The following is a 27,172-nucleotide window of genomic DNA, read 5'->3' on the forward strand; positions in this document are numbered from 1 at the left end:
TTTTTTTTTTTTTTTTTTTTTTTGTATTTTTAGTGGAGACGGGGTTTCACCGTTTTAGCCAGGATAGTCTATCTCCTGACCTCGTGATCTGCCTGCCTCGGCCTCCCAAAGTGCTGGGATTACAGGTGTGAGCCATCGCGCCCGGCATATTTTTTGTATTTTTAATAGAGATGGGGGTCTCACCATGTTGGCCAGGCTGGTCTTAAACTCCTGACCTCCAGTGATCTGCCTGCCTCAGCCTCCCAAAGTGCTGCGATTACAGGCGTGAGCCACCATGCCCAGCCCCATATTTTGTATTGTTTTAATCCTTTTAAATTTATTCAGATTTGTTTCATGACCTAGTATATGGTGTATCTGGGGACTGTCCTAAGTTGACTCGAGAAGATGATAAATTATGCTGTTGAGGAGGCAGTGCTGTATAGATGTCAGCGAGGCCACATCAGTCAATAGTGTTCAAGGCTTGTATGTCCTTGCTGATTTTGTCTTGTTGTCCTATTCATTATCAAGAGTAGACTATTGAGGCTGGGCATGATGGCTCACGCCTGGAATCCCAGCACTTTGGGAGGTCAAGATGGTTGGATCACCTGAGGTCAGGAGTTTAAGACCAGCCTGGCTAACATGGTGAAATCCCGTCTCTACTAAAAATACAAAAAATTAGCTGGGCATGCTGGTGCGCGCCTGTAATCCCAGCTACTCGGGAGGCTGAGGCAGGAGAATCGTTTGAACCTGGGAGGCGTAGGTCGCAGTGAGCCGAGAGCGCGCCACCGCACTCCAGCCTGAGAGACAGAGCGAGACTCCATCTCAAATCAAAAAAAGCAGAGTATTGAAGTTTCCAACTATTACTGTTGAATTGTCTATTTCTCTCTTTGTCAGTATTTGCCTTATGTATTTTGGAACTGTCTTAGGTCTGTATGTTTATATTTGTGCATCTTCCTGATGAACTGACTCTCTTATTATAAAGTACTACTCTTTGTCTCTAGTACAATTTTGTCTTAAAGTCTATTTTGTCTGGTAGTAGTATAGCCACGTTAGCTCTCTCGTGGTTCCTGCATACCTGTTATACATTTTTCAGCCCATTCATGTCTTTAAATTTAAAGTGTATCTTTGGATTTTTTTTTTTTTTTTCTGTCACCCAGGCTGGAGTGCAGTGGTGCGATCTTGGCTCACTGTGACTTCCACCTCCCGGTTTCAAGCGATTATCCTGCCTCAGCCTCCTGAGTAGCTGGGATTACAGCTGCTCGCCACCATGCCTGGCTAATTTTTGTATTTTCAGTAGAGACAGGGTTTCACCAAGTTGGTCAGGCTGATCTTGAACTCCTGACCTCATGATCTGCCCGCCTCAGCCTCCCAAAGTGCTGGAATTACAGGTGTGAGCCACCGCACCTGGCCATATCTTTTTTTTTTTTTTTTTTTAAGACAGTCTTGCTCTTGTTGCCCAGGCTGGAGTGCAGTGGTGTGACGTTGGCTCATTGCAACCTCTGCCTCCCGGGTTCAAGTAATTCTCCTGCCTCCGTTTCCCAAGTAGCTGGAATTGCAGATGCACACCACACCCAGCTAATTTTTGTATTTTTAGTAGAGATGAGGTTTCACCATGTTGTCCAGGCTGGTCTCCAACTCCTGACCTCAAGTGACACACCCACTTCAGCCTCCCGAAGTGCTAGGATTACAGGTGTAAGCCACTGCGCCCGGCCTTGCCTTAACTTTTGAAGGATTGTTTTGCTATATATAGAATTCCTGGATGAACAGTTTTTTCTTTACTTTGAATAAATAGTAATTTATCATAAATTCATCATAAGCAGTAATATCTTACTGCTGTCTGGCCTCTATTGTTTCTAATGAGAAGACAATTTATCTTATTGTAGCTCTCTTGTATGTGATGAATCAAACCATGTTTTTTCTTTTCCTTTTAAGACAGGATCTTGCTCTGTCACCCAGACTGGAGTGCAGTGGTACAATCATAGCTTACTACTATAGCCTCAAACTCCTGGGTTCAAATGATCCTCCCGCCTGGGCCTCCCGAAGTATTGGGATTACAGGCATGAGCCAGCTCTCCCAGCCTCTTATTGTTTCTTCAGATATTTTTTCTGCCTTATTTTCTCCTCTTCTGGGACTCGTGTTACTCATATGTTGGTTCACTTGACAGTGCCCCATAGGTTCTGAGGCGCTGCTCATTTTTCTTATTTTTTTTAATTTATTTTTTATAAAGATGAGGTTTTGCCATGTTGCCCAGGCTGGTCTTGCACAGCTGGGCTCAAGCAGTCTGCCCACCTTGGTTTTCCGAAGTGCTGGGATTACAGATGTGAGCCACAGCATCCAGCCCAGCAGTTTTTCTTGATTAAATGCTTTTTAATTTGTTTTTTGCCTTGGTCAATTTCCAGAGTCCAGAAATGGATGTTTTTGACAATTGTGTCCAGTTTTCTTTCAATTTGTTTTATTTTCAAGGAGACATGGTCTCACTATGTTGCCCAGGGTGGTCTCGAACTGCTGAGCTCAAGTGATCCTCCTGTCTCGGCCTCCCAGAGTGCTAGGATGATAGGTGTGAGCCACCACACCTGGCGTGGTGTCCAGTTTTATTGTTACTTTTTTTGGGCGGGGATTTGTTGAGCTCCTTTCTCTGACATTCTGGAAGTCTAACTCCCATCTTTATAATGGCTGCGATGTGTTTCATATTTTGGCTGTCCCACTGTTTATTTGTCAGTCCCCAGTTGACGGTGTGGTGTAGGTTTCTCCTTCTTCTTCCCAGGCAAAGCGTTCTGTGCTGAGCGCCCCGGCCCTTGCTCTTCAGCAAGCTCTTCCTGAGCCCTCTCCTGCTGCCTGTAGATCAGAGCAGCCTGAGCCTGACCTTCCTCACCCTTCAACTCTGTTTTCTCAGGGAAGACACTGATCAAGGTGGCAGAAGCCGAAAAGCAACTGGGAGCTGCGGAGAGGGATTTTATCCACACGGCCTCCATCAGCTTCCTCACACCCTTGCGCAACTTCCTGGAGGGGGACTGGAAGACCATCTCGGTGAGGGCCCTGGGACTACTGCGCTTCATGGTAACCATGGCGTTCTCTTCTCAGAGCCTTTGAGCACAGGCTGTCTTCCAGTGCTGGGGCTGAAAACTCCTGGGGCCTCCCCAAAGAGGGCTCCTTTGGACTGAGTGACCTCCTATCTCTGGGCCTTAGTTTCCCTGTCTTGACTCAATAGTCCCCAGCACCAATCTTGCCATGCATGGCTCTGGGTCTCCCAGGGCGGCCCAGGGTCTCACTGTCCCCATGCCCTGCCCTGTAGAAGGAGAGGCGGCTCCTCCAAAACCGGCGTCTGGACTTGGATGCCTGCAAAGCGAGGCTGAAGAAGGCCAAGGCTGCAGAAGCCAAAGCCACGGTAGGTGTTGCCACCGGCCTCCTGGCCCCCAGGCTCTGGCTAGAGCCAAGGGGTGGGGGCATGAAGGGACCTGGTGTTTGGCATGACCTCTCTCCTCTCTCCCTGGCTGGAGATGCCTGGCTGGGGGCTGCTGGGCTGAGCCTCTCTGTCCCTGCCCTCAAGGGAGCCTTGGTGGCCCCCGAGCTCTGGTTCCCGGGGAGACATTTACGGTGTGGGTGGATCAGCAGTGCCCCCAGCTGGGTGCAGGGTACCCCACAGTCACCCCGCCAGGCAGCTGGAGTCCCCTGCATGCCCTGCCCTCCTAGATGCTCGGCTCTGTCCCCAGCTCTGCCCAGGTATGACACCTTCTTACTAACTCTACTACTTGCTGCTTGAACGTCAGGCTCAGGGTCCCTGTGCTCAGGCGCCCCCACGATGGTGTGGAGAACCTGGGAGCTGGACCGCCCACTTGCTCAGGGCTGTGTCTGAGGGGCCCCATCAAGCAGCCTCATGAGATTGGATAGGGCCTGGGCCATCTGGCGCCCCCTTCACTCCCAGCCCACTGAGGCCTGTTCAGCCTGGCTGGGTCAATGGGACGTAGCCTGGGACAATGTGCCCAGGGCGAGGCCAGGATCAGAGGAGCTGGGCCCAAGGGTGAACACCCTCCTGGCACGAGAGGTTGCTTGGGGTGCAGGGCCTAAAGGCTGCCTCACACTTTGCAGAGGGAACTCCCAGGTCCAGGGCCTGCTGGGAGATGGCTACCTGTGGCTGCCAGGTGATTAGCCGAGGGAGGCCAGGCCCAGCCTGGGGTCACAGCTGTCCATACACCTTGTGTTCCCCTCCCATAGTGTGCCCCAGAACCTGCACTGCCCCTGGCGAAAACTGTGTGCAGGGTCTCAGGTCACTCAAGTGTGTGGGGTCTAGATCAGAGGCAGGGGTATAGCTGTTTCAATCTTGGGGTTGGCTAGGGTGACCTGTGCCTATTGGGATGACCTCTTTTAAGTCACCTGAACAGGACAGTCTCCCCTGTCACTCAGGGCCAGATAATGTCTCTGGAGTAACTCAGCCAGAACACACTCCATCAGCCAGGCCAGGGGAGCCTTTCCTTAGTCATTGCAGTGGTACGACCTCTCCTTCGCCTGGTGGGCCTGGACAACCTTGCATCCTGGGGTTGGGCCAGGCCACCCTTTCCAGAGCTAGGACTTGGGCAGCCCGGGGAACAGCATTCCAGAGGACTCAAGCCCCACAGCTCTGTGCCCATAAGCACACACACGTTAGGACTCTTCAGGAGGGCAGGCTGTGGTGCCTCCCTCCGCCTGACCGCCTGGTGTCCCCTCCCACTAGGGCCTGGGGGGCCTGCTCCTGCCTGCGCTGTGGACTCACTAACTCTTTGTTTTTGTTCCTTTCCGTCCTGCTTTGGGTAACTTGGCTCAGTGTGAGGGAGATGTGAGTATACCTGTCCCACGCGCTGTGCTGCTTCCGGTCTGCCCATCTTGCCCGTGGACCCACGGTGCCGTGGCCAGCCCACGTCCTTGGGGCATTTTGCAAGCAGCTGGTCTCCCCGCCAGAGCCTCTACTGTGCAGGGCCTCTGGTTTAGGGGGGATGCCAGGCGTTGGGGCCTGTGAGTCAGCTTTTTGCAAATGTTGGATGTCTGTCACTCTGTCTGCCCATGCATCCATCTGTCCACACTTGTCGGGAAGGGCCTGGCCCTTGATGCAGGAGTGAGAGATGCGGTGTGCAGATTCTGGGATGGAAAAAGCCATCCCAGGTGGGGGTGGGCTGTGTTTGTGGGACCCTGGGGCATCTGAGCCACTGGTCTTGGGAGGAGGGGGCTGTGGCCCCTGGGAGGGGAGAGCCCAGCCTGTGACTTGCTCAGGCAGCCTCGGCTGTCTCCTCACCACATTTGCTCTCCTGGGCTCCAGTGCCTACAGCCACTTGATCTTTGTCTGGACTCTCCAAGTCCCTAGGCCCCTCATCTCCAGGTGGCTGGAGTCGGGAGAAGAGGGTTTGTGTTGTGTTTGTATCCCCCTGTCCTTGGGGTCAGGCCTCCTGACATCTCCTTGTGCAAGACTCTGGGGTAGCCTCCTGACCTCGACCCTGGCCCTGGCCCAGGGTGACCCCCTCCCCACATGAACTCTGTTCCCCGCCAGACGGTGCCTGACTTTCAGGAGACTAGACCTCGTAATTACATTCTCTCGGCCAGCGCCTCCGCGGTAAGCGCACCCCACCCCCTCCCGACCCCTCGTCCTCTCTCCCCAAGTCCCATGCCACTGCCTCTGACTGCACAGGAGCTAGAGGCCAGCGGGTAAGGTGGGGGCACTGCCATGTGATCAGGTCAGTCCTGAGACACTGGGGAGGGGCAGCAGCCCCCACCTCTGTCCACAGCCTGGCCCCTGTGCCCTGTGGCCATGGAGCTGGACTTGCTTCCCCTCTGCAAAACGCTGGAGCTGGCGGCAGGGCCAGCCGTACCGAGTAGCGTGGAGAACTCAGGGCGGCAGCTGTCCCATCCTCAGGGCCCCTCCACCTCCTGCTGTCTCTGAATGCCAGGCCCTGGGGAGGCCCTGAGGATAGAGGAGGAGGCCTGGCCGTGCCTTTCTGGAGTTCACAGACCCCTAAAGACAGGAGGCAGTGGACTGCCGTGTAGGCCTGGAGAGCGCCTGGGGGGCGGGAGGGCCTGAGGCTGTGCTAAGGCCCAGAGGTTCTGGAGCAGGGCATGTCGTGTCCTGAGGAGGCTCAGGCAGGGCCCCTGGGGGAGTCGGGGAGGACAGGATCGTGGAGGCTTCGCATGTCATGGTTTTTAAGCTTTCTTGGGATGTCTGGTATTTCCTGTGTAGTTTGGGGACTAGGCCACACCTCTCCCTCATGCTTGTCACCACTGCTGCACCTTGTCTGCCCACTTTCTCTCCTTCCCGCCCCCAGGGGTGAGACCCTCACCTCTGTCGTGAGCATGCTGCCTTGTGTCTTTCGTGCCGTCGTTCTGTGGCTGGGTGACTCCCTCAGGCCACCAACTCTAGTTGGCTCTCACAGCAACTTCCAGTGCTCCTGGACGGGGACTTCCTAAGCAGCATGGGGGCCACATGGGTGGGCCACGCACACTGGCCTGGGTCCGCGTTCCCTATTTCGGGCTGTTGTCTCGGGTCAGATCTCCGGAAGCGGCAGGAGCGCTGGGTCTCCTGGTCGTGGCCGGGCACAGTCTTTCTTCTTCAGGATCCACTTCCCGCCTCCTCCCTGTGCCCAGTGGAAGGAGAAACATCCTAGAGGGTGGAGACTGCCCTGTTTTTCTTTTGCCATTGAGTCCCAGTGTGACTCAGGCACGAGGCTGCCTTTCTCTGCCAGAGGACAGAAAAGTTCAGTGACTGGCCCAGGGTCACACAGTCCTGCCTCCCAGCCCACCAGCCTGAGCCAACAGTCAGGACGGGGTGGGGCACTCGGTCTCTCTTCAGACCCCACTCAGAGTCTGGGGCTGACACTGTAGGAGAAATAGAAGCAGGACTCCCGCTGGCTGCTCCCTTCCTGCATGAGGCATGTTAGAGGGACTGGGACTGCCAGCCCCCAGCTCCCAGGCCTGCCTCGGCCCAGTCTCAGCTCCTGTTTGGGCGGGTGGGGCAGAGGGGCAGGGGGCAGAAGTTGAGTCTGGGAGCTGGGGCAGGGCACAGGCTCTAGGGTCCAGCTGTCCTCCTCTCCCCTCTCCTGCTGGCCACTCCTGCTGCCGTCTCCACAGCTCTGGAATGATGAGGTGGACAAGGTAAGTTGGGGCCTGGGGGGCTGGGCTCGGGGAAGAAGGGGTGGCAGGGTACAGGCACACCTGCTGCTGTGGGATCTGGTCTGTTTCTCACTCTGCCCTACACCCACTGGGGAGGGGTTACTGCTTTCCCTCCCTGGGCCTCAGTTTCCCCTCTGTGGGGAAATGTTTTCTCCACAGTACCCTGTAGCACACAGTAGGCCCTCAGGATGCACTTGCTGGCTGGATTTCTCCAATGGGTGATGGAGGGAGGGTCTGTCACTACAGCTGCCTGTGGGGGTCCTGAGTGGGGCTCTAGCTTCTCTGGGGTTGGGGCTCCATGTATGAAGTCAGGCATAGACCTAGAAGGCTCTCTGTGTTCCCAGGGGAAAAGGGACAGGCAGCTCCCAGGTAGGTTCCACGGGAAGACTGCGAGGAAGCTGGTGGGTGGTGTGTGGGTGCTCACGGCTGCCCTGCCCTGCCCTGCCCAGGCCGAGCAGGAGCTCCGCGTGGCCCAGACAGAGTTTGACCGGCAAGCAGAAGTGACTCGTCTCTTGCTGGAGGGAATCAGCAGCACTCATGTGAGTCCCCCGCCCACCTTCACTGAAGCGCAACCCTCAGCGGGCACCCGGTGTGCCTGAACCACGGGGTCAGCAGGGCTGCCCCAGAATGGCCCTCACAGAGCAAGTCCCACCGGGGAGGGTGTGGGCATAGGGGCAGGGCACCCTGGAATGCCGAAGCAAGGTCTGGTAGAGGACAGGGATGGGGATGGAATTTTTCGTTCTGAGGGCGGGACGTTAGAAGTCAGCCTCTGGCCTCCTCCCCACAGGTGAACCACCTGCGCTGCCTCCATGAGTTCGTCAAGTCTCAGACAACCTACTACGCACAGTGCTACCGCCACATGCTGGACTTGCAGAAGCAGCTGGGCAGGTACGGGGCCAGCACTGCTGAGCCCACTGGGGTCCCCTGGCTCCCAGACCCCATCCGTGGGCAGCATGAGCTCCTCTGGGCAAGTCCTCTGACACTGAGCTGGGTTGGAGGGCTCTGCCGGAACCCACTCTGGGCCCGGGCACCTCACGTGTATGAGGGTAGAGTGGCTGGCCTTACTGACCTGAGTCCCCTGGGTACCCTGAGGGTTTCTAGGGTATGCCTGGGTGGGGAGGATGGCAGGGACCAGGGGGTAGGGCCATCTCACCCTTCCCTTGCTTTGCTTCTCCCTTTGTGCTGCCAGCTCCCAGGGTGCCATGTGAGTAGCTGGGACTGGAGTGGGGCTCCGGGGGCTGGGGAGGGGAGTTTGCTTCTGGGGTCCCTTCTGGGACTCCCACCTGCTAAGATGTATCCCTCCTCTCCAGATTTCCAGGCACCTTCGTGGGCACCACAGAGCCTGCCTCCCCACCCTTGAGCAGCACCTCACCCACCACCGCTGCGGCCACTATGCCTGTTGTGCCCTCTGTGGCCAGCCTGGCCCCTCCGGGGGAGGCCTCGCTCTGCCTGGAAGAGGTGGCCCCTCCTGCCAGTGGCACCCGCAAAGCTCGGGTGCTCTATGACTACGAGGCGGCCGACAGCAGTGAGCTGGCCCTGCTGGCTGATGAGGTGGGCCTGGTGCCACAAGGTGGGGCAGGAATGGGCGGGGTGAGGAGCAGCCTGGGCGCTGGGATCAGGCACGTTGGGCCTGGAGGGGCCCTGATGGGAAAGCGGGGACCAACAGGTTAGAGAGGGCATCTCCAGCTCTGAGGAGGCAATCCCTGCTCTGCCGGGTCTCTATGGAGCAGGTGAGATGAGCGCCAGCCACTGAAAGTGTAGCACATGCCACGGGCCATGGGGAGGTGGCAGCTCTGTCCCCACTTAGTCCTGGGGCCAGTTCCACCCTTGGCCAGGCCATGACCGTCCTCTACTGCCATCTCTGCAGCTCATCACTGTCTACAGCCTGCCTGGCATGGACCCTGACTGGCTCATTGGCGAGAGAGGCAACAAGAAGGGCAAAGTCCCTGTCACCTACTTGGAACTGCTCAGCTAGGCAGGTCCCCCCACCCCCCACATTCTGGCCTGGGCAGGAGAGGATGGGCATAGCCCTGCCACTTACCTTGTTTGTTGGTGACACTTCTGTTCAGAGTGGGGAGAATTCACCCCATTCTGTCCCTGCTCCTGGTCACCTAGCTGTGAGGGTGCCTGAGGCTGAATGGCCCCGCCCCTCCCCCAGCCCTGCTTCTGACCTGTGGCTCTGGAGCCCCTGCCCCTGCCTGCATCCCTGAGCGCCCCACCCTCCCGGCTTCACTAAGGAGGGAGGGTTTGTCTGAAGCAGCTGCACTCAGCACCTAGGCCAGGGTGGGGCCGCAGATGGGCTCAGGAAGCCCCAGGTGCACTCAGTGAGAGCCCTGCCTTTCAATTGCCAAAAGCTGCATGGGGGAATGCAGCAAGGCACACAGAGCTCTGGCAGCCCCTGGGGACTGGGCGCTGCCCCTGGGAGGGGAGAGCCTGGCCAGGGCTGGTGTTGGGCCCGGAGCAGCATCTTCCGGTGCTATCCTCCCCTCCCACCCCTCACAGCTCAAGCCAAGTCCAGCGGCCGCAGCCTCCACCTCTCCACACTCACTTTTTATCTGGTGTTTTTACTTCTGCCTGCGTTTGCTCTCTAGCCAATAAACCCTCCTTGTGTGCGAGTCACCTGGGCTCCTGTCAGGGCCTGGCCCTGAGGGTGGGAAAGGGAAGGGTAGACTCACCCCCTGCCCCACTCTTCCTGGGTGGGGTGACCCCCAGAGTGAGCAGGGGCCCTGCGGCTGCCCTGGCCACCAGCTCTCTAAGTTGGGAAGTGCAGCCCTCCCTACCTTCCGCGGGGCCTGTGCCTCTCAGAGGGCAGTGCTGTTCCTGGACATGAAGCTGCACAAGGAATGTTTTATTCCTAAGAGAAAGTTTCCTAAATTTGGATTGTGGACTGTAGAATGTGCCTGACAGTTCAAACTCAAGTGGGTAGTGGTCCGCGCTGTCTGCATGTTGGGCATTTTGCCCAGCACGTGCCCCTGTGCCACGGGTTCTCATGCCATCCTCAGTGTCCACATTTCACAGATGAGATCAGCAAGACAGTCACCTCCTCAAGGGACCACAACTGGCAAGTGGCTGAGCAGAGACTGAAGCCGAGGCAGCCTGATTCTAGAAACCCTAAGTGGTGGCTGTGTTTTAGATGGCCCCTAGCAGGACCTGGCATTCTGACTTCAGTCCTGAGAAGGCCAACAGCTAGTAGGCCCCACTGTTGGGGCTTCTGAAGAGGAGATGGGGGGTTGACAGGGGAACCGGGCTATAAATAGGAAGGCACAGAGCTTCAAGAAAGGCTCACCCAGGGATGAGCTCAGCCCACTGGGCCAACGAAACCAGGGCCAAGGACACAACCAGGGCAGGCCAAGGAAGGGAACAGCACCCACTCAGCCTAACCCTCAGCCTATGGACAGGAATGAGGAGATGCTGGTGAACTGGCCATCTATCAATACCTGCCTTCCCCCGAGGCTGCAGCCCCACTCCCAGGCGCCTGGCCAGGGGAGTTTTCTAGGTTCTGAGAGCCAGGTCATCATCCCTGGGCTTTGAAGTTAAATATCACACAGCTGTCTATAAACAGGATTTTAATATTTGTATAAATAGACCACAGAATTACCAAAACTGCAGGGACAGAGCATGGAAAACAGATTCTGAAACCCGTGCATAGAGCCCTCTCCTGGGCTCCCGCCTCCCCTGGCTGGCCGTGCTGTGGGGAATGCTGGAAGGGAAGGAATGCTCCTCTGGGGGCGTCGGCAGCGTGAGGGCCTAAGCACAGAAGACTCCACTCCCCATGCCTGCTGTTGACCTCTTCATCTAGTATAAAAATAACATCAGTGGGTGGGTGGTTGAAGTGGCTACTCGGGGAGGGGGTGACAGAAGGTGCCCTCCGTTGTATAGGCCCTGGCAGCCAGGGTGCGGTGTAGGCTGGTGGAGAGGGGTAGGTAGGCAGCACAGCAGCACAGCACTGCCCTATCTTTGCACATGCCGGACAAATGCCTGCACTAGCTGGATCAGAGGCTCTTGACTCTCAGGGCTGGCTTTGGAGAGAGAGGTGGACTTGCCCTGCGGCGAGGGGAGGACACCAGTGGCAGGGGAGCTGGGGGCTCCCCGGCGGAAGTAGCGCGAGAGGCTGGAGAGCAGCGTGCTCTACAAGAAAAAAAGTGGTTTGGTGAGGCTCAGCACATCTGGCCACTCTTCTGACCCTTGGGGGTTACCAGACGGGACCCCACAGGGCTCTGGCCCTATTGGCCCAGCCCTCCCTATCCATCCATACCAACTCAGAGCTGAGCTCCTGCTTCATCCGCTGTTTGTCCCGGGGATGCACAGCCGGGTCCCTAAGGTACCGCATCGCCTGAGAGATGAGCAGGTAGAAGCAGTTTTCCATGGTAAACATCAGGAGGGACCTGGGAGGAGAGGTAGGTTTTTGGCACTGCTACAGAGGCCCAGGCTGGCCAAACCTGAGAACAGTGGGCCCATGACTTCCCCAGCCCCTTATCAAATCTCAGAAAGAGCGCTTACTTTAACGTCCTGGTCCCTTCTGCCTGTGTGCTGAGCCCCACTGCCTGGGTGAGGGGCTCCTTTTTCTTGTCCAGCTGAAGAGAAGCAAGGGTAAAAAACTAAGACAACAGGAACAGCTCCCACTTACTGAGAGCTTCCTACTTGCATGCCCTGCACTAAACAAATTTCATCAGTTACCTCATTTAATCCTCACAGTAATTCTCAGAGGTGCTGTCATGTTTAGTTTACGGAGCGGAGCAGTCTCGGGAGGCTAGGTACCATGCCCAAGGTTGGCTGGAAGTGGCGGGCTGGGGGAGGAGCCGGGGGAGAGGACAGTGACAGAACCCACTTACCTCTCCAAGCATGTTGAGGGCCACATTCACTGTGGCCAGAAGGGTCCCAAAGGAGGGGGCGACTTCGGAGTCAAAGGTGGGAGTGGTAAAGCTCAGGGCAAACAGGAAGTTGTATTCAGCAAGGTCCAGGGACTACAAGAAAAGTCAAGAGCCATCCAGGACCCAGTTAAGGCCCCAGGTAGCTCTCAGTGCACAACAGAGCAGAGCCTTTAGGGGAGGTGGTGCCGAACAGATGATGGCCGGTACCTGATCCAGCAGGATCTGGCAGACATCTGGGGTGAAGTGGCGCAGGGCTGCCAGCGTCCTGCTGAGGATCTTGAGAAGGCCATACTGGACTGTGTGCAAGGCCCGCTGCTCTGATGCCTCTGTGTCAGCAGCAGGCTGCTTGGAGGAGGAGGGGGCAGCAGAAGCAGCAGATGGTGGCCTCTGGACTCGCTGGGCAACGGCCGAGGGGAGGCCATCCCCATTTTTGTTCTAGGGAGAGTCAAGAAATGAAGGTGGAGCTCGGGAAGCCACAGTGAGGTATTCCAGCCCCTCATGGCATAGGACGCTTACCTGTAAGTAATGCTGCAGCATCTTTCGACTGTGCAGGAGGGAGGTGCATGCCTGGCACAGGTAACCCAGGTTGACCTGGGAGAGACATAGGAGAGAGGAGGGATTCTCTTGTCAGCAGCCCAGTCACCCAACTAGCCCAACCCAACAGCCCTCCACGTAACACCCACGCGCTCTTCTCACTCGCTGCTGCTCTTCTCTCCCTCCCTCCCTCATGCTCCCCTGGCCACTTTCCAGCTTTAAAGCCCTTATAGCCACTAAGTACTCAGGGCTACAAACTCGGGGCCAGTAGGGCTCAGAACTGGACTGTTTCACTGGGACCCAGCTAGGTGCCTCATATATTATAAGGTCCTAAAATAATAGAAGATGAGGCCGGGCATGGTGGCTCAAGCCTGTAATCCCAGCACTTTGGGAGACCGAGGCAGGCGGATCACAAGGTCAGGAGATTGAGACCAGCCTGGCTAACACGGTGAAACCCTGTCTCTACTAAAAAATACAAAAAAATAGCCGGGCACGGTGGCGGGCACCTGTAGTCCCAGCTACTTGGGACGCGGAGGCAGGAGAATGGCGTGAACCCGGGAGGCGGAGCTTGCAATGAGCTGAGATCACGCCACTGCACTCCAGCCTGGGCGACAGAACAAAACTCTGTCTCTAAATAAATAAATAAATAAATAAATAAAATGAAGATGAGGATTATGGCTGATTCCATTTTATGAGAAAAGAATAAAAGGTTACAAATAACTGAAGTGACTTGGCCAAGGTCATACAACCAGCAGATGAGAGAAGCCTGCCTGGCTCTGGAGCCTGTGTTCTTTCTTCACCTCCAGCTGGTTCCCAGCTCCAGGTGTGTGTGTGTTTTTGGTTTTGTTCAGTGTTTTTTTTTCCCCTGAGATAGAGTCTTGCTCTGTCGCCAGGCTGGAGTGCAGTGGTGTGACCTCGGCTCACTGCAACCTCCGCCTCCCAGATGCACGCCATTCTCCTGCCTCAGCCTCCCGAGTAGCTGGGACTACAGGCGTGCGCCACTACACCCAGCTAATTTTTGTATTTTTAGTAGAGATGGGGTTTCACCCTATCGGCCAGGCTGGTCTTGAGCTCCTGACCTTGTGATACGCCCGCTTTGGACTCCCGAAGTGCTGGGATTACCAGCGTGAGCCACTGCGCCCAGCCTTTTTTTTTTTTTTTTTCCCCCCCAAGATGGGAGTCTCGCTCTGTCGCCCAGGCTGGAGTGTAACGGTTCAATCTTGACTCACTGCAACCACCGCCTCCCAGGTTCAAGCGATTCTCCCACCTCAGCCTCCTAAGTAGCTGGGATTACAGTCACGCACCACCACGCCCAGCTAATTTTTCTATTTTTAATAGAGATGGGGTTTCACCATGTTGGCCAGGCTGGTCTCAAACTCCTGACTGCCTCCCAAAGTGCTAGGATTACAGGCATGAGCCACCACGCCTGGTCCCAGGTGTATTCTTAAAGGATCTGAACCAATATCTAACTGATAAAGTACAAGTTCTTAATCTACATGGCTACCCTTGACTATGAAAGGAAACATTTAGCCAGAGTAAGCACATGACACCAAACCCTGTGTTCCCCAAGGGAAAAGCCCCCGTTCAGGAACATCCTGCAATTCACTAGAGGTGCCTCAGTGAGAGCTCACAGCCTCCCTGTCTCCAAGCATTACTCCAGACTCCAGGACACCATCCGGGGCCCCCACCTGGATATCACGCATGAGCTGAGGCAAGTGGAAGTGCCACTCCTTCATGAAGTTGGAGAGCTGCAGAATAAAACCCACGGTGTGGTCCGCCTCCTCCAGGCAGGCCAGACTCTGCACTGTCCTCACCGCGTTGAGGCACTGGGAGGAAAGGAGACATCAGGGAAGGATGGGGATGGCTGAGGGACCTGACATACCCACACCTGCCCTCCTGTGGAGAGGAAACGTCCCAGGCCCCCAAATGCTGAGGTGGAACTCAAGAAATGGCTCAGTGGTACAACTAGGATTCTGACCCGAGACCGTTCCCGTCCCTCAGCAGACTGGCTGGCCAGTGAGCCAGCAGAGTATTTAGAGCATCGCAGAAATGAAGGCATCGACAGCCCTCCACTACTGAGGCCCAGGCTCCACACCCACCGGCCCCATGAATGGCACAGAACCCTTTTTACCCCGAAACCCCCACCCCTGCGATGCAGGCAGCCCCTCACCTGTAAGGTCCGCTCCTGGTGGACACCTACGAAGTCCAGGGCCTCAGTCAGGAAGTTGTAGCGCAGAGTTTTCAGCAGCCGCTCCATCAAGGACATGGACAGGCGGTAGACTCCTGGCCAAGAGGGGGCATCCAGGGACTTCCGAGAGGCGCTAGGTGTCTAAGACACAAACAGCAGACAAGCTCAGGAACCCTGCTGACGGGCAGGGCCTCCTTGCAGTACAGCAACTAAGGCAGCCCAGCTGCGCTGAAAGGAAAAGACTTCCCACAATAGACACAGTCACTGCCTGGCAACCAGGGCCAGAAAGGGGCCAAGGCCAGTAGATGCAAGGAAAGAGCACCAGGCTGAGATACAAGATCCAGGGTTCCAGACTCAGGTGTGCCACTGACGAGCTATGGGAACCTGGACATGTCACTCTCATGAGAGTGAGAGGTTCAGGTGAAGACTACTTTTTTGAAATTAGGAGATATCTGTTAAACTAGAAATAACCAAGGGACACAGGGAGCAGGGTGCTGAGGCCCCATTAAGCCCCCAAACCACCCACTTCCCTTCTCCCAGTCCTGGTCTGGTGGTGCAGGGGTGGAGAAGTCACAATGACACACTTGTCTTTGGGAATGACAGGAGAGGACAGCTGCCTTGGCTAGAGGCCTGGTCCCAGGGATATGTTATCTGGTTTAGTCTTCCTCACACCTGCAACGGGAAGAACCCATCCCGTCTCCCAGAGGCAGTGCACAAAGGCCAGGCAGTGCCTTTAGTGGTGAGTTTCTCTTGCTAGAGATCCGCCTGGGGGCAGGGAAGACTCTTCACCATCAGTGTATTAGGCCATTAAGAGAAAAGCAACTTCCAGGGAAAGGTAGAGAAGGACACTTTTCAACTGAAACTGTAGGATGCCCAGGCTGGGCCTCCTGGCAAGCTCCTGACACTTACCTGTGCTGTGCCATTGGTGCTCAGCTGGTACACACTCAGAAGGGGCAAACAAATGCTCTGGGTGATGCCAGCTCCAGCCACTGCTGTGGCTCCCTGGGAGGAGGGAAAGACAAGGAATGAGATGGAGCCTGCCCCTGCCCTGCCCAGGGAAGGTTGGGATCTCAGGCTAGATCATAGCTTCTGGGATTGTCAGAACCCACCCAGGCAAGCAAGGATGCTCCCTCCTGCCTTCGGGCTGGCCTCCTACCTGCTGAGTGCGAGCCAGGGTAAGAAGCAGATGCAGTGTGGCCTCAGTGAAATGTAGGTTCTGCTTCATGCGAAGGCTCACCTCTAGGGTGGTGAGGAGGGTAGGTAGGATGGGGAGCCTGCGGGTCACCTGCAGCCAGGAGTCACCATCCTCATCTACCTCACACAGCTCCTTGGCCAGGTGCAGGCCCAGGACACACACCTGTTGGGGCCCAGGGGCAAAGATGAGTAAAAGGGGGAAGAAGAAGAGGAGGAGGAAGAGGATGATGACAGGCAGCTGTGGCCCTGGTTGCCCAAGACCTGTTTGGTTACGCACATCACCAAATGAGCTTCAGTAACACAGAATGCACACTCTCTCCCACCCTGCCCCTCTCCTGTGTCCACCTCTCAATGAACAGCAGCAACTCCAGCCACTGTAATGACCAACCCTAAACTGACTGGAGCTACCCCCACCTCTTCCCTCCCACCTCCCACACTGCCACCACCCTTGTCAGTGCCACTTCTTGTCTCACGTTGGACACTCCAACCAACTCTGCCACATGGAGTGTGAGGGACCTCTATGGCCCTGCCCAATGCCACCTCTTGCCTTGCTACTGCACCCACCTCCTAAATGGTCCTGTTCCATCCTCTCTATCCTTATACCAGTGGCCCTTCAAATTTCTTTTTGGCCATGACCCACAGTCATACAGACTTTTTAGACTGTACCCTCATGTACACGTTTACAGTTTTTCACTAATAATACCTACCCTAATTAACATCACACAAAGCACAGTGATATTTTCTTAAACATTTTATTCTACTTTAAGAAAAAATAAAGGCCGGGCGTGGTGGCTCACGCCTATATTCCCAGCAGTTTGGGAGACCGAGGCAGGTGGATCACAAGGTCAGGAGATCCAGACCATCCTGTAGATGAACCCCATCTCTACTAAAAATACAAAAAATTAGCCGGGCATGGTGGCGGGTGCCTGTGGTCCCAGCTACTCAGGAGGCATTCTCCTGAGGCAAGAGAATGGTGTAAACCTGGGAGGTGGAGCTTGCAGTGAGCCCAGATCGCACCATTGCACTCCAGCCTGGGTGACAGAGCAAGACTGTGTCTCAAAAAAAAAAATGCTGGTTCTAACAAAATGTGCTAATTTCAAGACTGTCTCTAATAGGTCATGATCCCACAATTTGAAAAATACTATTCAATACTGCATCCAGAGTGATCTTTCTTGAGCACGCCTGTAATCCCAACACTTTGGGAGGCTGAAATGGGAGGATGGCTTGAGGCCTGGAGTTTTAAGTCCAGAGTGATCTTTCTAGAGTTAAAATCAGATCAATTTTTCCCCCTGTTTAAAAATCTTACATCATTTCCTACTTCACTTTGGATCCAAATCAAAGACCCTGATGAAACTGCCATCATCCAGCCCCAGCTCTTCGGTCCTCACTTTCCTATGCTCATGCTAGCCTTTCTTCAGGTCACTGGACAATTCTAACCACAGCTGACCAGGTACTCTTCTCACTGCCCAAATCTTCCCTGCCCCTGCATTTGCCTGCCGCTACAATCCCTAAGTCATTGCTGAAAAGGCACCGAAGTCCCAGATCAGGTTAGAAGCAAGACTAAGTACTCCCTGCACTTCTCTCCTGCGGTACAATGGGCTTCCTCTGCTTTTCTGCAGTGTCTGATCTATTAACCTTTCCCACTAGGCCGTGAACTCCGGAAGTGCAGCGACTGTCTTGTCTTGCTCACTAGTTATCCCCAGAGTCAGGCACAGAGCTGACGGGCAGTGGAAAGGACGGATGGCCTTCTAGGGCACTCTCACCCCATCACGCTGGTCCCTGTGCCGGGACCGAGAACAGTCGTCAGTCTCCATGCTGTCCTTGTCCTCGGTGGCACCGCCTAATGCCAGACTGTGGCGGGTCTGGTCGAAGAGTGCAATCACTTCCTCTTGGAGGGTCTCACAGACGTTCAACACCAGCTGGGAGTACTGGGGGATGTCACTTACTGCAGAATAGATAGAGAGGGATGCTGTCATGCTCACCAGGCCAACTCTCACTGTACACCAAGGTTTCCTTCCTAGGCAGGGGGCCAGGGATGTAGTAGGGTGCTAAGAGGGACAGCATCTGTCCAGTGGGAGAGGAGGGAGAGACACATGAGGGAAAAACGTAGCTTTCTTGAGGTAAGAATTCCAAGACTGGAAACTCAAAAGGGCCCAGAAGAAACGTGTAGCCCTAAGGTGAAGGAAGCCCCACCCAGCTGTCAGCAGGGGTGGGCAGACTGCAGCTGCTGCTCCCCCTGCCTCTGCCCCTCACCTCTCATCTCCTTCATTTGCAACACTGTGATGAATGCTGAGAACACCTTGGCCTTGGTCTTCTCCATGAGTTGCTGGTCGGCCTGCAGCACTCCTTCCAGGATCTCCGTCAAGGGTCCAAGGATTTCATCCACGGAACCTAACTCTCTAGAAAGAATACTGGGTGGGCCAGGGGCAGTGGCTCACGCCTGTAATCCTAGCACTTTGGGAGGCCAAGGCGGGCAGATCAACCGAGATCGGGAGTTCGAGACCAGCCTGGCCAACATGGTGAAACCCCATCTCTACTAAATATACAAAAATCAGTCGGGCATGGTAGCGCGCACCTGTAATCCCAGCTACTAGGGAGGCTGAGGCACAAGAATCAATTGAACCTGGGAGGTGGAGGTTGCAGTGAGCTGAGATCGCGCCACTGCATTCCAGCCTGGGCGACAGAGTGAGACTCCATCTCAAAAAAAAAGAATACAGGGTAGAGAGTGAGACAAAATGCCTCATAAAAGGCCATACACTGCCCCTGCTCCGTCTCAGGATACCCACCAGTGTGCCTCACCTCCTCTCTGCTATGTCACTCCCATTCCTCAAGATGGAAAACCAGCCTAGCTTCCACCCACTAGTTCTCTCCTTCAGGAAGGCAAGCAGGCACTGACAAGAAGGCTCTGGCCTTGGGCCTCTGCCTCTCCTGGCACAGGCTCACCTCTTCCACTGCCGGAGGAGGATAAGCAGCAGAGTGCACTGCATGGAGCCGAGGCGAAGGCAGTTCACTGAGGCTGGAACTAGGAGCTGAAAGGAGACACCACACTAGTCAGAAGTCAGTGGCAAGACACAGTGGCAAGACTCGCATGCCATCCACAGGGCACCTCTGGCCTCACTGCCTTTCTTCCCCAGCAGTGAGCTCACAGGGGTGGGTGGAGGGGGAGAGGCCAGGGCTGGCATAGCAGCAGCAGAGCTCTGCTGACCCACTACAGCCTCGGGCCTCCCAGGTCAACGTGAGCCCTCTGACCTGACCAATTGTGCGGCTGGCTGGCAGACTCATGAGCTCTGCTATTTGACTTCAAAGACAACCTCCCTGGGAGAAATGTGAAATCTCCCAGACACACTTACTAATGCTTTGGTTCCATCAAGCACGTCAAGAAAGAGCTGGTGACGCACCACAGAGTCAGTCAGGTGCATTATATCTGCCTGCAAAAGAACAGAAAAAGGTTTCGCTAGGAAAGTTTCCCAGATTTTAGAGGCCAAGAAAAGTGGGGTCCTCTGCTAGGCAATTAGTCATTGGTAAATCAGTCTCCCTGATTTAAAATAGGGCTTATATAGGCTGGGCATGGTGGCTCATGCCTGTAATCCTAACACTTTGGGAGGCGGGCGGATCACGAGGTCAGGAGATCAAGACCATTCTGGCCAACATGGTGGAACCCTGTCTCTACTAAAAATACAAAAATTAGCTGGGCATGGTGGGGTGCACCTGTAGTCTCAGCTACGTGGGAGGCTGAGGCAGAAGAATCGCTTGAACCCAGGAGGCAGAGGTTGCAGTGAGCTGAGATCGTGCCACTGCACTCTAGCCTGGGCAACAGAGCAAGACTCCGTCTTAAATAAATAAATAAATAAAATAAAATAGGGCTGATAGTCTGGGCAACATGATGAGACCCTATCTCAACAACAACAAAAAATTTGTAATTAGCTGGGTATGGTGATGCATGCCTGTAGTCCTAGCTACTCAGGAGGCTGACGTGGGGCAATCACATGAGACCTGGAGGTTGAGGCTGCAGGTGAGCCACCATTGCACCACTGCACTCCAACCTGGACAACAGAGTGAGAACCTGTCCCCTAAAAGATAAAGTAAAATAGGGCTTGAAGGCCCTGCTATTCTTCTGTCGACGCTTAGATACGGTCAGAATCAAGCCCAGGTTCACCTCCTCTTTTGAGACTCTGTCCTCCCTCTGCTTAGAATCCTTTAAAGACTTCCCAGTGCCCGGGAAACGCGAACCAGACTCTTCAACATGGTCCAAAGACCCCACAGGATCTGGTCCAACTGACTGTAGTATCAGTCCCATCTGTGCTCACTCTAGTCCAGCCCTGCTTGCCTCTTTCGTGAACATATCAAGCTCTTTTCCACTGCTGGAACTGTGCACTTGCAAGTCCATCTGCCTAGACTTCTCTCCTCCATGGGCTCCACCTGGAAGGCTTCTTCACACACTCAGCTCTCAGCTGGGACATCACCACTCAGAGAAGGTCACCCTGACTACTTCTATCTCATGTGTTCATTACCACAGCACCTTAATTATCTCCTTCACAGCAAATTATCACTATCTGAAACCATATTTTTAAGTGGTGAATTTGTTTATAATTTACCTCCTCCATCATAGGGCACTCTCAATGGCGATCAAAGATCTTATCTGCCTTATTCACTGCTGTATCCCAATGCCTGGAAGCATTCCACTAATGCTATTAAGAGAATGAACGGGTGAACAACATCTTGGACTTAGCTTTCTTTCTCTTTTTTTTTTCTTTTCTTTTGCATAGGTAGACAGGTCAGAGACAGAGAGTCAGACAGGTTTCCTTGGGGGAAAGAGGATGGTGGGTTTTTTGAGAGCTACAATTCAAGAACTGCTGCCTAACTAGGGCCTAAAAGGCAGGCGACATAAAGCTTATACTCTGGGGAATTAACCATTCTCAAAGACAGGTGAGCCTTTAAGTGTGTTATGGAGTCTTAGGGGTCCAAAACCACTATGCCACAGCAAGAGTAGCCACCAACCTGCCCCTTCTAGGCTCAAAGCTCCAGGTATGTGGGCAGTCTGGTACTAGGAAACAAATCTCACAGATGTAGGAGGTGCTTGGAACAAGGAGGCATCTATCAAGCTGAAGTTGTTCATGAAGTCAAAACATTAATCTGGGTCGGGCGTGGTGGCTCACACCTGTAATCCCAGCACTTTGGGAGGCCGAGGTTGGTGGATCACCTGAGGTCAGGAGTTCGAGACCAGCCTGACCAACAAGGTGAAACCCCGTCTCTACGAAAAATATAAAAATTAGCCGGGTGTGGTGACCTATAATCCCAGCTACTTGGGAGGCTGAGACAGGAGAATGGCTTGAAGCTGGGAGGCAGAGGTTGCAGTGAGCTGAGATCGCACCACTGCACTCCAGCCTGGGAGACGAGCAAGACTCCGTCTCAAGAAGAAGAAAAGAAAAAAAAAGTTAATCTGGATACCCCAAGGAAGAACACTTCAATACCAAGTCCTTATGATACAGCATGATGGTGTCAAACCACAAAAAAGCCAAGAACAATGCATTTCTTCCAGATGTTCTCTCTCTCTCAAAACCAACTCCCAGTAGACAGAGTACAGAGACAATGGTCTTTGTTCTTTTTCTAAGACCAGGAAATGCAGTTTCTAGAACCAATGACAAACTGCTTTTTAGAGAAGGTGCTGCTGCAGCTGTCACAGCTTCCTGCTGACTAGTCAACAAGTACTTATTGACCTAACGTCTACAAGGTACACAGCACAAGAAGGCAGTTATGCCTTTGTATAAGAGGCATTTGCAGCCAGGGAGCAGTTAAGACCCAGCCAAGGCCCAAGGGAGGTACAGGAGGCTTTAGGAACTCTGAAAGGATTTCAAATCACTTCTCTGCACTCCTCTTAATGGTCTCTTGGACCCAACACCCTCAAATACCCCACAGCCCCAATTTATCAGCATAGAACCTATTACAGTTTAGCTTTCAGGGATAAACCCTGATTAATTCTTCCTCACAAGGAGCTATATCTGCTAGGTATCTCAACACATCATTGGTAAGGTATCAAAGTGAAAACTCTCCCCAAAAGCGTCTTACATGAGTGGTGGCAATGATGAGAAGCATCCTCCAGGCGGACACCAGCATCTGGTACTCTAACAAGGAGGTGCAGCTGCTGCCTTCTGTTTCGGCCACGTGAACTGCTAATGACTTGACATACCCTGACCAGTAGGCAAAGCGTTTCTCGATGGAAAATTTCTTGAGTGTATCTTTTAATGACTGGTCTAATGAACCCCTACAGTGTCAAGAAAAAAACCTCCAGTTAGGTTTTGAAAGTAGATGGGAATATAATGGGTACAGACCCTTGTTGAGGCAGAGAAAACAACCTCGCGTGGGCTTAAAGGCAGACCAGCTCCAGGACACCTCCAATGTGTGGGTTAGGCTGAGGCCTTTCCAGGATTCCTCCTCCATAAAATCTGAGTTGCATGGAGTTTGTTTCACAATAACTCTTTCTGACAATCATAAACGCCATCGGTGGATTGGCCAGGGACACAGCACACTAGCCTCCATGAATGGTTCCAAACCAGTTCTCTCCTCTGCCTTGGCTCTTTCCAGCCATGCACCCAGTGGTAGGCCACCAACTCCCACTCCCCCAACCTTCAGTTAAAATCTCAAGAGGGGAAAGTACTCACTTAACTACATAGTATATCTCCAAGCAAATTATCTTCATGATGAGGGCACAGGTTTCCAGGATGCTGGGCTGTGGAGAGAGAGAGCAGAACAGGCAATGATCACATCTCTGATCACATCTCTGATCACTAATCTCCCCCAGTATATCAAACGGTGAACAGAGCAGAGGCCCAACACTTGCAGAACAAGTTAGTACAACCCCTGTTGAATGTGAATGGCCTGACTTGCAAGAGCAGAAGCGTCAGGTCCACAATGTCTCCAACTGAACAGAGAAGACCACAGAGCCACCAACGCAAACCACTTTCCTTCCCAAAGCAAGACATCAAAGGGACAGAAAGCAGGCACTTCCCTGAGAAAGACGTTTCTAGTGAAGAGAACATTCTGTTGTTTAATTAGGGGAGGTATCATTGTCTACGGCCCCATCTCACAGCCCACAGCCTTTCCTCCCAGGGACTTGTAGCCACCATCTTGCCCTCTGCCACAGCTTACCTCTGATGTTTCAGAGGGAGGAGAAAGGGTTCCAAACAGTGGACTGGTTAAATTTTCCCAAAACTTGGGTCTAAAAAGGAAATAAATGTTTGAAAGTCATACTTTTTCCCTCTCACAGTCCTTTTCTCCTCTCTCAAGCTCCCTTTGGTGGTCACTTCATATTTTACCAGTCTCAATCCTAATATGTGTCTGATAAGTCAGTTGTTCCTGTATAAATGAAAGGTTTCCATAGATAAAATTACATTTTCCTCTTATGAATCACACTTGTGCATTATGGAGTTGATCAACAAAAACTCTTCAAGATTCCTTCCATTGTAGATTCCCAAAAGCCTCCACAGAAGAGGAGGGAGGAAAATAAGACGGCAGACTCCTAATTAGCCTTTTAACACTCCTTCCCTTTGTGCCAGCAGGTCCAATAGAACAGAATGTTTCATTCCATCCAGTGACTTCAGCAAGCCCCTCTCTCCTGAATCTACTGTTTCTCAAGAATAATGAGTTTTGATGTAGCTAGTTAGCAAAAGGCAGGAACACAAAAGCAGTTGAACCTTCAAGGTGCTTAATATTTAAAGATCCTTAATGCTGGCAGCAGCATTAGAAAGAGAATTAGTATAAAACTCCCAGGTATTGAACCAGGCACTAAGCACTTATTCCCAGTGAACCGTCGCAACAAACCTCTGGGATAAGAGCTATTGTTACTCCCATTTTATAGACCAGAACAATGAAACTACTCCCAGAGGCAGACTTACTTGGTCCGGAGGACCAGCATGGCACTGTCCCTCCGGTCCTGCCACAGAGCATGCAAAAAGGCAATGGCGGCACGATGCAGCAGGGGTGGGCACCAGTATCGATCTTGCTGTTGGGAATCAATCAGCTCCAGCACTGCATGGAGACAGCTCCACATCCCAAGACTGAATTCCTGCAAGAAGGGACAGGTAAGAGTTCAGTTCCACAGCCACTGCCAGCAGCTGCACTTGCAGAGCCCAGCATCTGCCTCCCAGGGAGCCAACTCCCAGCGTCATCCCAGCTTACAGGCTTACCTTTGAGCCATCACTGCCATCCTTAACCTCCAGGTTCAGAAACAGTTCGATGAGGCCTGGTTGGGTCTCTACTGCAACTGTGAGGAACTCTAGAATCATAACTTTGATGCGCATGTCCTCAATTTTGCTCTGCAATCGGGTCAGGAAGGCATCACGAATGGCAGCCGCATCATTGCCCAGACAAGCATACACTGACATTGGGGCCACCTGGTGGAGACCAGAATACATAGGCTTAGAGCTCTGCTTCCACAAAAACCTCAATGGGCTCCTGCAGAAGGGCACTGAAGAGCTCCCAGAAAACTGGCATAAAGGGAAGCATCCAGACTACAGCTCTGGGCCAAAAGGGACATCACCACAAACAAGCACGAGATGCCCCCAAATTCACAGTAGAGACAGTAATCAGTATAAAGAAATGCTCAACCTCCCTCATGGTTAAATAAATACAAACTGAAAAGTGAAACTTTTTTTGCCTATTAGATTGGCAAAGACTAAACAATGATGAAGCCCTTGCGACCAGGATAGAAGACTTGGTGTTAGAAGTATAAACTGTTACAATGTTTTTTGGAAGGTAATTTGGAAATATCTAATAAAAATTATCATGTTCATTTATACCTACCTAAATCTTTGGAACTGTAAACAAATGTTTACAGGGTGGTAGGGATAATAATGTTCACTGCAGCACTGCTTGTAATAGTGGAAAACAGAAAGTAGCCCAAATAAATCAGGATGCATCCATTCTAGGATGTGATATGCAAACATTAGAAAGAATGAAGGAAGTCCAAATTAAAAAAGGAAAAAAGACAAAAAAGAATGAAGGAAGTCCAAATGTGCCCATATGGCATCAAGAACACCAAGACTGTTTGATATGGTAGCAAGTGAAGGAAGTCATAAAACACTACCAGGGGCCAGGCACAGTGGCTCATGCCTGTAATCCCAGCATGAAGGGAGGCTGAGGCAGGCAGATCACTAGAGGTCAGGAGTTCGAGACTAGCCTGGCCAACATGGCAAAGACCCGTCCCTACTAAAAATACAAAACATCAGCTGTGTGTTGTAGTGGGAGCCTATAATCCCAGCAACCTGGGAGGCTTAGACAGGAGAATCACATGAACCTGGGAGGTGGAGGTTGCGGTGAGATCATGCCACTGCACTCCAGCCTGGGTGATGGAATGGGACTGTCTCAAAAGAAAAACAGTACCAGGAATTCTGCTTTTATAAAGAACAATAGTATACACTCAAATAATTTTTTCGTTTTACTCTGTCGCCCAGGCTGGAGTGCAGTGGTGCAATCTCGGCTCACTGCAACCTCCACCTCCCAGGTTCAAGCAATTCTCCTGCCTCAGCCTCCTGAGTACCTGGGACTACAGGCGCACGCAGCCACGCCTGACAAAATTTTTTTTTGTTTTTTTTTTTTGAGACGAGCCACCACGCCCAGCCCCAAATACCTTTTTTATTTTTAGAAACGGTGTGAGTGGTGTGATCTTGGCTCATTGCAACCTCTGCCGCCCGGGTTCAAGCAATTCTCCTGCCTCAGCCTCCTGAGTAGCTGGGATTACAGGCACCTGCCACAGCACCCAGCTAATTCTGGTATTTTTAGTAGAGATGGGGGGGGTTTCCACCATCTTGGCCAGGTTGGTCTTGAACTCCTGACCTCGTGATCCACCTGCTTCAGCCTCCCAAAGTGCTGGGATTACAGGTGTGAGCCACGGCACCCAGCCAATACTTTTTAAAATACAAGAACACAGATAAGAAATCTGGAGCACAGCCTGGGAGACATAGCCAGACCCTGTTTCAAAAAAAAAAAAGGAAATCTGGAGCATGGCATATCCCCCTGCCCACAGGGATTCTTGGAATAAGGAGATCATAGGGCATCTTGACTTTCTGTTACATCTATTTGTAACATTTAAATAAATATTTTACAATAAGCATGTCTTTTTTCTTTTATCTTGAGACAGAGTCTCGCTCTGTCGCCCAGGCTGGAGTGCAGCGACGTGATCTCGGCTTACCGCAACCTCTGCCTCCCAGGTTCAAGCAACTCTCTGCCTCAGGCTCCCAAGTAGCTGGGATCACAGGTGTCTGCCACCACGCCCGGCTAATTTTTGTATTTTCAGGAGAGATGGGGTTTCACCATCTTGGCCAGGTTGGTCTTGAACTCCTGACCTTGTGATCTACCCACCTCAGCCTCCCAAAGTACTGGAATTACAGGTGTGAGCCACCGCACGCAGACTTTTTCTCCTTTTTTCTATATTAGAGATGGGGGTCTCACTATGTGGCCCAGGCTGGTCTTGAACTCCTGGACTCAAGTGATTCTCCCACCTTGGCCTCCCAAAGTGCTGGAATTACATATAGGTGTAAGCCACTGCACGTGGCCTGAGCATGTCTTTTGTAATCAGGGGAACAAAACACTCTCACATAAACAGTGTGTGTGCATGAAATATGATCCTACCGTGGCCAGACGTTTCAGCAGCTGAATGGCAAGACGTGGCAAAGCAGGGTCATGTTTGTGGTAGATGTATTTGGCTAGAACAGCAATGAGGTTGTTTCCATGAGCACCTAAAGCAGCACGGGAAACAGTTTAGATATCAAGTGTGCCTCATTCAAATCCTTAGAGCGCTGGCTGTTCAAAAAAGACTGGTAGTGTATATGTGAAGGAATTTACCCTCAAGTACTTGGAGGGTCACAGCAAACCCAGGTGGCTATATCCTTCTCTTTATTGAGAAGCAAATGAATAGTCAGAATTTGGGGATAAACAGTTCAACCCATCAACAGCAAAGATACATTCTGAATAAAATAGGTGCTTATTTTATTAATTTTTTGTTTTTGTTTTTTGTTTTTCTTTTTGAGACGGAGTCTCGCTCTGCACCCAGGCTGGAGTGCGGTGGCGCAATCTCCACCACTGCAAGCTCCGCCTCCTGGGTTCACGCCATTCTCCTGCCTCAGCCTCCCGTGTGGCTGGGACTACAGGCGCCCGCCACCGTGCCCAGCTAATTTTTGTATTTTTAGTAGAGACGGGGTTTCACCCTGTTAGCCAGGATGGTCTCGATCTCCTGACCTCGTGATCCGCCCATCTCGGCCTCCCAAAGTGCTGGGATTACAGG

The 27,172-nt window shown here is 52.9% G+C and overlaps 2 protein-coding genes across 3 annotated transcripts in view; one reads left to right on the forward strand and one right to left on the reverse strand.

Moving 5' to 3' along the window:
* Positions 1-10,715, forward strand: part of SH3GLB2 (SH3-domain GRB2-like endophilin B2) — a 13,945-nt gene extending 3,230 nt beyond the window's left edge. The window contains exons 3-11 of one of the 2 annotated variants that reach the window (XM_011971193.1): positions 2,873-3,006; positions 3,272-3,364; positions 5,495-5,557; positions 7,066-7,089; positions 7,557-7,646; positions 7,895-7,995; positions 8,418-8,658; positions 8,975-9,082; positions 9,610-10,715. In XM_011971193.1, coding sequence (XP_011826583.1) covers positions 2,873-3,006; positions 3,272-3,364; positions 5,495-5,557; positions 7,066-7,089; positions 7,557-7,646; positions 7,895-7,995; positions 8,418-8,658; positions 8,975-9,082 — 854 coding nt within the window. In that variant the 3' untranslated portion in view covers positions 9,610-10,715. Of the gene's footprint in view, positions 1-2,872; positions 3,007-3,271; positions 3,365-5,494; positions 5,558-7,065; positions 7,090-7,556; positions 7,647-7,894; positions 7,996-8,417; positions 8,659-8,974 lie in introns of both variants that reach the window. The other variant, XM_011971194.1, reaches the window with a different exon arrangement.
* The window catches only part of NUP188 (nucleoporin 188kDa), a 61,030-nt gene continuing 44,514 nt past the window's right edge, over positions 10,657-27,172 (reverse strand). Inside the window, exons 24-43 of the mRNA XM_011971205.1 lie at positions 26,521-26,627; positions 24,078-24,284; positions 23,787-23,956; positions 23,041-23,110; positions 22,554-22,621; positions 21,961-22,156; positions 19,245-19,322; positions 18,838-18,923; positions 18,148-18,293; positions 17,658-17,839; positions 15,857-16,057; positions 15,610-15,702; positions 14,683-14,841; positions 14,201-14,338; positions 12,495-12,569; positions 12,186-12,413; positions 11,940-12,071; positions 11,608-11,681; positions 11,363-11,492; positions 10,657-11,235 (exon numbers count right to left, since the gene is read on the reverse strand). Coding sequence (XP_011826595.1) covers positions 11,059-11,235; positions 11,363-11,492; positions 11,608-11,681; positions 11,940-12,071; positions 12,186-12,413; positions 12,495-12,569; positions 14,201-14,338; positions 14,683-14,841; positions 15,610-15,702; positions 15,857-16,057; positions 17,658-17,839; positions 18,148-18,293; positions 18,838-18,923; positions 19,245-19,322; positions 21,961-22,156; positions 22,554-22,621; positions 23,041-23,110; positions 23,787-23,956; positions 24,078-24,284; positions 26,521-26,627 — 2,717 coding nt within the window. The 3' untranslated portion in view covers positions 10,657-11,058. The remainder of the gene's footprint in view (positions 11,236-11,362; positions 11,493-11,607; positions 11,682-11,939; positions 12,072-12,185; positions 12,414-12,494; positions 12,570-14,200; positions 14,339-14,682; positions 14,842-15,609; positions 15,703-15,856; positions 16,058-17,657; positions 17,840-18,147; positions 18,294-18,837; positions 18,924-19,244; positions 19,323-21,960; positions 22,157-22,553; positions 22,622-23,040; positions 23,111-23,786; positions 23,957-24,077; positions 24,285-26,520; positions 26,628-27,172) is intronic.

The sequence above is a fragment of the Mandrillus leucophaeus genome, unplaced genomic scaffold (genome assembly GCF_000951045.1).
Source record: "Mandrillus leucophaeus isolate KB7577 unplaced genomic scaffold, Mleu.le_1.0 Scaffold99, whole genome shotgun sequence".
NCBI lineage: Eukaryota > Metazoa > Chordata > Mammalia > Primates > Cercopithecidae > Mandrillus > Mandrillus leucophaeus.